The sequence below is a fragment of the Pyrus communis genome, chromosome 17 (genome assembly GCF_963583255.1).
Source record: "Pyrus communis chromosome 17, drPyrComm1.1, whole genome shotgun sequence".
NCBI lineage: Eukaryota > Viridiplantae > Streptophyta > Magnoliopsida > Rosales > Rosaceae > Pyrus > Pyrus communis.
Genome location: NC_084819.1, coordinates 1,235,295 through 1,242,500, shown reverse-complemented (window position 1 = coordinate 1,242,500; position 7,206 = coordinate 1,235,295). Strand labels below are relative to the sequence as shown.

The window sequence follows — 7,206 nt, the reverse complement described above, 5'->3', positions numbered from 1 at the left end:
CAATTTCACCTCAAGGCAGGCAAAGATACCGGGAAGTCCATGGCCACAACCAAGCTGAAAAACATGACAGTAAACAGGGTGAGGCATAGTAAGAAATGGGAGAAGGAGATACATGGCGGTGGCCTCAACTTCTATGACAACCAGGAAATCAGTCAGCATAGATAATCACTTGTAGTAGTGCTTAATGATTTTCTTTGTTGATTAATGATCAACGATAGCGGTTTAATTTATTCCATGTAAAGGGGCACCAGTGAACACTTAATTCAAAGATTGTGCAGATGTGAAGAGATGTACTTATTGTCGCAAGACTCCAAGAAAAATAACTTCAATCTATTTCTAGAGAGTGTAAATTCAGGGTTACTATTCTAATTAAACCCTTGGTTAGTTAAAGTATTGCAACAAAAGTGCAGTTCATTAGGAATTGTGTTGAAATTCTCCACTTCCAAGCTATTATATTAGAGCCTAAAAATTTGAACTAGCCATCTAGAAAGTTGAAGAGTTTCCCTGTATGATGTATGAACAAGAGATTAATAGAATTAACACTTAGTGGGGAAACCTACAAGCTGAACAAAGTGAGCAGGATGCGACCAGAAACAAAATTAGTTTCTGCTTGTAAGGATATAATGCATTTCAAGGTAAAGAAGCTAGTATGTCTCATTTCACAAAAGCACCGTTATGAACTTATGACTAATACAAGTTACACTCGAGAATTAGACTACCAGGCAGGAATCATATGAACTAAACTAGCAGGTGAAATGTTAGGATCTTAAATGTTAACAGGTGAAGGCATTGTGAGACAGTATGCATTCACCTGAAAATATTAGGATGCCCACCTCTAAAACGCGTTTACCGGCAAATGATAAATGTCCATTTTGAACTTCAGAGCTTAGAGCTTTAACTAGATCAAGAGAACCTTCCCACAGCTTTAATCCCCCTACAACCCGCCAAAACCAAATACATAGCATCACACTTGGGTGCCGCAGCGCATCATCAATAAAAGAAACGATTTTTAAAAAAGAATACGATAAACTCAATCAAACATCATTTTCATTATTGAAGATGGAAGAAATGTATAACCTTCATATTTCCCAGGAACTAAATCGGAGTTGGATAGTGTGAAAACTTCTTGAGTACTAACCCGGCCCTACAATCAAATCACGCACGACCTCTAAGTTACACTCAAATCAAACTTAACTTCAGAAACTACCAATTTCTACTAAAATCAGCTTCTTTTTTTTTGGAGAAAATATTGAAATGTAAATTGCTCCATTTTCTGAGAAACCAAACAGAAACAGAAAGAAAATGGAAAAAAAAGAGTGACCTTGAGCAAAGTAAGTCCGCCCAACTCCACCGGCTCCACGGTGTACTTCACAGACGACGAAACCTATTCCACATTAAATCAATCATTTGTGTGTTTAAAACTGCAAATTACACTAATTAATTCTTAATCAAAGTAAAATAATAAGCAGTAATTAAGTAATTAACACCTCGGAGGGAAGCACTTGGACGGAAGGAGGTGGCGGAGGAAGAGGGGGCTCTGATTGTTCAAGAAACCCCGACCCTGGCGATGAAAACAGCCGAAACGGTTCGAAACTTGGTTTCTGAGAAACGCGGTAATGAAGATTCAGTAAAAGATTGAGATTTCGTAATTGGGGAATCAGTATAAGGGAAGGAATAGGCTAATAGGGCAGAAGAGAAACTCACCTCAGACTCCATTGCTGCCTGCTCTCTGCTCCTCTGAGCTTTTGGAGGGTTTTGGGTTTTTGTATGTCTTGGCTACAAGGTTTTTGGGTTTTCTTATTTTATCAATGTAATGCAAGCCCAGGCCCAAATTACAAGTTTTCCCTTCATCTGATTTTGCATTAATATTTTGGCATCATCATAAGAGTAATTATAACTTCCTTGTAGCTCAGCCATATGATATTACGGTCTAAAACTATTTTTATTCTTCAAGATTGTGGACTGTGGTAGCGAAGCCATCAGGTAATCTTCTTTCAAAAATTGATATTTTTATTTCTTTAAATAGATACTTATAAATCATTTATCCTGTGCTCCAAATATTTTTTATATATTCATCATAAGAGTATTTTTCTTTTTAAATATAGAAGATTGCACGTTGAGATTTTTCTAGTGCCAACAACAAGTTTTTTTTTTATTCGAGCAATAATTTAATCTAAACTACAAGAGAGACTTTGATTTTGAGTTTAGAAGAATGTGTACACTGCTCTAAACAAATTAGCTATGCTCAAAATTGTTTTGATGATTTGACCACTATCTTAGTGTTGACATGAATCAAAAGTAACTTCACAAGTCCATAATGAATGGTATGGTGAAACAAAAGTTTCTTAAGCTAAAGGCCGTTTAATAACCAATTCATTTTCATTTTTTGTTTTCATTTTTTTGAAATTTGAAAACTATTTTTTTTTTTTGGTCAAACGATAGATTTTGTTAGATTAGTCACTGACTGGATTTGAACTCACGCTATCATGCAATGCTTCAACACCTTTCCATCACTGTAGTAAAATGCCACATTCTTGAGTTTTCAAATTTTGGTCTTGATTTTCAGTTTTCATTTTTTTTTAAGCTGAAAATTAAAAGTAGTTACTAAATAACATTATTTCAGTTTGTAAAAATTAAAAACTAAAAACTAAAAATTAAAAATGAAATAATTATCAAACGACTCAGTCCAAAAATACGTATTGATTAGGTCCATATGTATTGGAAATTTTGTGGAATACGAAACCACGATCAAAGGCGTAATCTGGGTTAGCCTAAATATCAAACTTCGCCATTCAAGGCATTAGTGGGTCCCAACTCAAAGTGTCGGCACACAAAAACAATAGAAACCTGTAAAACTTCACTTTTCTTTCCAAACAAATCACCTACAGCGAGATGGGAATTGTGCATTGACGCAGTGGACCTAGTGGGGCTCGGTAAAATATAATTTCAAAGAAAATCTCATGGCCTAAAAACTTCGAGATAGAACACAAAGCGTCACGCGTTCAACAATTTCACGTCAAATCAAAAGGGAATTGTACCGCTGAAAACCCTCTACACAATAATCTAATTTCTCATAAATTGGTGTAATTCAAAATATCAATTTGATCGGATGATTCAATGGTAAAGGACAAATTACGAGATTTCTTTAAAACTAAAACCTAAAGATCTCGGATTCAAAACTCGTTGTTGGTGTGAAAGCTTGACTTTTGACCAAGATAAGGCTAAAATGCCTCTGTAAATCTTTCCGGTCACTGGAAGTGATAAATAACCGTGACTTGCCACCAGTTGTCTTTTTTTTTAAAAAAAAAAAAAAATCAACTTGCAAAAAAACAAAAAAAAAACTAATTTGAATGGATATATAGATGCGCTCTCTCTCGTATTTAGATAGCTTTTTTTTTTTTTTTTTAGTTTGATGACATGATCATTTACCTGGAATGAGAAAAGTGATGAGTTAGAAATATAGAAACAGGAAACTTTCTCTGTAAGTTTTCTGATTGTATTGAATTAATAAATTAGTTACACAGATGTGAATATATATAGCCTTAGCTGCCTTAGGCTAGTTACAAGAATACCCTCAACTACCTTAACTAATTACAGTAACTAACCGAACTAATTACATTTAGCTTTATCAGACTATTTAACAGTAACTACATTGGATGACTTGTCATTCTCCCTATGTGAATATATATAGCCTTAGCTGCCTTAGGCTAGTTACAAGAATACCCTCAACTACCTTAACTAATTACAGTAACTAACAGAACTAATTACATTTAGTTTTATCAAACTATTTAACAGTAACTGCATTGGACGACTTGTCATTCTCCCTATGAAGAAAAACTAGAAACAAGAGTGAGAATGAAGGTGCATGAGATCAAGCAAGCAAAGAAGATTTTTTTTTTTTTTTTTTATGAGAGAAAACAAAACAAATAGAAAATAATTACATAGACTTTGCCTTTGCCAAATTTGCCTTTTGCTTTTGCCTTTTTTGGGTTCTTTATTTCTTGGTTGGCTAAAGAGACAAAGGGTCTCACTAGTGCACCACTCCATAAGCACGTAATGAATATTTTGCAATGCGTATTGTTTTTTTAGTGTAACGAATGAATGATATCATTTGAATTTAGGAGTTTTAACGAAAAGTCTACGGTACTGTTCATTTTAACGAAAAATCATATTTTTACACTAAAAAGTCAATCTTGATACTATTCACTTTACCTTTTATTTTATCCTTATCATTAAAACTAAAAATTTTCAAACTCTTTTCATTAGTTTTCCTTTTGAATTTTGACCCAGTCACTTAAAATAATCCCATAATTCATCCTCATCTTCAGCTACTACTCAGTATCGGTGTCCCACGGTTTTACGTGCAACGTCCGCGCACTTCAAAACCCCCGACAAACTAACCGAGGTCCCTCCCTCGGTAATACCCTTATTGCACATCTCCAACACCAAAATCACGGATCTTTTAACAATGCCAAGTGGTTCAGTTAAAATGCGGTAAAATTTCTAGTCAAGTTTGTTCTTTGGCTTTGGATTTAAGACTTTAAGAAATCAAAAAGTGTAGATTTTTTTAAAAGTAAGACTACTTAATAAGATGGACTATCAAAGAAAACCCCGGCAATTATCATTCCACAATTCATTTGTCATCATCCAACCACCACCACCACCACCACTTAAAAAGGAAACAATGTTCTCTAAAGTTAATTTTGTACTTGCATCAACGCCAACATTGGCCCTATAAATACGCATCATGTCCTGCATTTCACATTACTCATGCAGTGGGGGCCTTTCTTTTAATTTATTTCCTTTTTTCTACCTTCTTCTCGATAAATTTTTTATTATAATCAAAATACGAGTGATACATCGTATATTTTTATATAAGTAGTGGTAAATTTTGTTTTTAAAATTATTAATTTTTTAACACACATATCTCACCATTTGTATAAGAACACGTAGTGTACCAACCTGTGTACCGATCACGCTAAAAAATCTCTTATTTTCCCACACAAACTCTCATAGTCTCTCTTTCCTCTTGCTATGAGTGGCTTCGGATTTTTGTCCTCAGCAGCAAACACCAATGGAGAAGCTACCGACAGTAAAGTGCTCTCAAGAACTCTGGTTTGCCCTTCTCATCTCCTCCGCTTTGTGCATTATATTTCTTTCCTTCGATTACTCTACTTTCTCTGGTCTCAATATTTTGCTCAACAAAAAAGTCGACCCAATTGGGGTTTTGAACAACTCTATCACAGATTCATCATGTTTTGGTCGTTACGTTTATATGCACGACGATCTTCCTGAAAAATTCAACTCCGACTTGGTAAGAAACTGTAGGTTTCTCACCAGAGGAACTGACAAGCCAAATTTATGTATGTACTTTGAGAATTATGGTTTCGGTCCCGAAATCCAAAACTCGGAAGGGGTTTTGTCGAACGGGAGCTGGTTTTCCACGAACCAGTTCTTGCTGGAGTTCATATTCCACAACAAGATGAAGCGCTATAAGTGTTTGACAAACATCTCCAGTCAGGCTTCGGCCGTTTATGTCCCGTTTTACGCCGGCCTTGATGCGAGCCTCCATCTCTGGGACTCGAATCTTACGGTTAGAGATGCCTCGGCGAAAGAACTTGTGAGTTGGCTTGCGAGAAAACCCGAGTGGGCGAAAATGTGGGGGAGGGACCATTTCTTGGTTGCCGGGAGAATTTCTTGGGACTTCAGGAGGCAGACGGATGAGGTTTCGGATTGGGGTAGTAAGCTCAGGTGGTTGCCTGAGTCTATGAACATGACTATGTTGTCGGTCGAAGGGAGCTCTTGGAACAATGACCTTGCTATACCTTACCCGACAAATTTTCATCCCGCGGAGGAGGTCGATTTGGTTCAATGGCAGAACAGAATGAGGAAGCTAGACAGGCCTTACTTGTTCACTTTTGCTGGGGCACCGAGGCCTGACCAGCAGAGTTCGATTCGGGGGAAGATTATCGATCAGTGCGTAGCTTCGAGTAAATGCAAGTTAATCGATTGCAGTTTGGGCGGTAACATGGATTGTGACAACCCGTCGAGTGTTATGAGGGTGTTTCAGAGCTCGATTTATTGCTTGCAGCCCGGAGGAGATTCATACACCAGGAGATCAACTTTTGATTCCATTCTGGCCGGTTGTATTCCGGTTTTCTTTCACCCGGGTGCCGCTTATTCCCAGTATTTGTGGCATTTGCCGAAGAATCATAGCAGCTACTCGGTGTACATTCCGGTGAGGATTGCGGATGATATGCCAGGCAGCATTGAGGAAATCTTGCTTGGAATTTCAAAGGATAAGGAATTGGCCATGAGAGAAGAGGTTATAAGGCTCATACCGAATCTGTCATACGCGCATCCCAGGTCTAGATTAGAGACCGAAGATGCATTCGATTTGTCTATCAAGGGAATTCTTGAGAGGATTGAGGATGTTAGGAAGGTGATTAGGGAAGGGAATGATCCGAGTATTGGTTTCGCGGATGAGGATAGCTACAAGTACACATTTCATCAGAAACAAGAACAACCTTGATTGAGTTCAACTGTTCTTTCTGTTTAACAAACAGAATGAGATAGAACAGGAGGTGCAGGCCTACAATGGCAGATCGCCCGTCGAAAGATTCGAAACTTGATGAAACAGTGCCAGTTCTTGGTTTTCAGGTCGTTACTGCAGCTGCCAAAAGATTGTAAAGAAAGATCGAAAGCAAAATGCAATGTTAGAGGTCCCTATTTCGTACTCCTCTTTCAGAACATGTACCTATTTAGCACAATTATAAGTTAAAAATGTAATGTTTTTTAAATTTAAACCTAGAATTATTCTTTTCAATTCTCTTATGAGTCGTCTGATAATCATTTTGTTTTTTGTTTTTTTGTTATTTTTTTAGTTTTTTGAAAAACTAAAATCTTAATTAGTAATTACTTTCGATTTTTAATTTTTGAAAATTGAACACCAAAAACTGAAAACTACTTGTGTTCTCAAAATTTAGCCTAGAGTTTTCAGTTTTTTTTTTTTTTTTTTTGAAACTAAAATCTGAAGGTGATTACCAAGCAAGATTTTAGTTTTTAGAAAAGTACTGAAAACCGAAAACTGATTGAGGTTGATTGCACTTATATACATGCTTTTTGTGTGCTATATTGTGATTAAGCAATGCTTGGCTACACAAAGATAAGTAGGAACTTCTACTCAAAACTCTTTGTGTTTGAACC

At 36.5% G+C, this 7,206-nt stretch overlaps 2 protein-coding genes across 3 annotated transcripts in view; one reads left to right on the top strand and one right to left on the bottom strand.

Moving 5' to 3' along the window:
• The window catches only part of LOC137722512 (uncharacterized), a 3,116-nt gene extending 1,273 nt beyond the window's left edge, over positions 1-1,843 (bottom strand). For both annotated transcript variants that reach the window (XM_068461528.1, XM_068461527.1), the window contains exons 1-6: positions 1,705-1,843; positions 1,488-1,601; positions 1,322-1,384; positions 1,078-1,144; positions 834-934; positions 10-54 (exon numbers count right to left, since the gene is read on the bottom strand). In XM_068461528.1, coding sequence (XP_068317629.1) covers positions 10-54; positions 834-934; positions 1,078-1,144; positions 1,322-1,384; positions 1,488-1,601; positions 1,705-1,716 — 402 coding nt within the window. In that variant the 5' untranslated portion in view covers positions 1,717-1,843. The remainder of the gene's footprint in view (positions 1-9; positions 55-833; positions 935-1,077; positions 1,145-1,321; positions 1,385-1,487; positions 1,602-1,704) is intronic.
• A 3,185-nt stretch (positions 1,844-5,028) lies between these two features.
• Positions 5,029-6,826, top strand: LOC137723144 (probable xyloglucan galactosyltransferase GT14). The gene has a single exon (XM_068462315.1). The coding sequence runs from the start codon at positions 5,075-5,077 to the stop codon at positions 6,530-6,532; it is 1,458 nt and encodes a 485-aa protein (XP_068318416.1). The 5' UTR covers positions 5,029-5,074; the 3' UTR covers positions 6,533-6,826.
• The last annotated feature ends 380 nt before the right edge of the window (positions 6,827-7,206 follow it).

Bases quoted from the DNA above. Each gene is read 5' to 3' on its own strand.
- LOC137723144 (XM_068462315.1), top strand. From the start codon at position 5,075: ATGGAGAAGCTACCGACAGTAAAGTGCTCTCAAGAACTCTGGTTTGCC.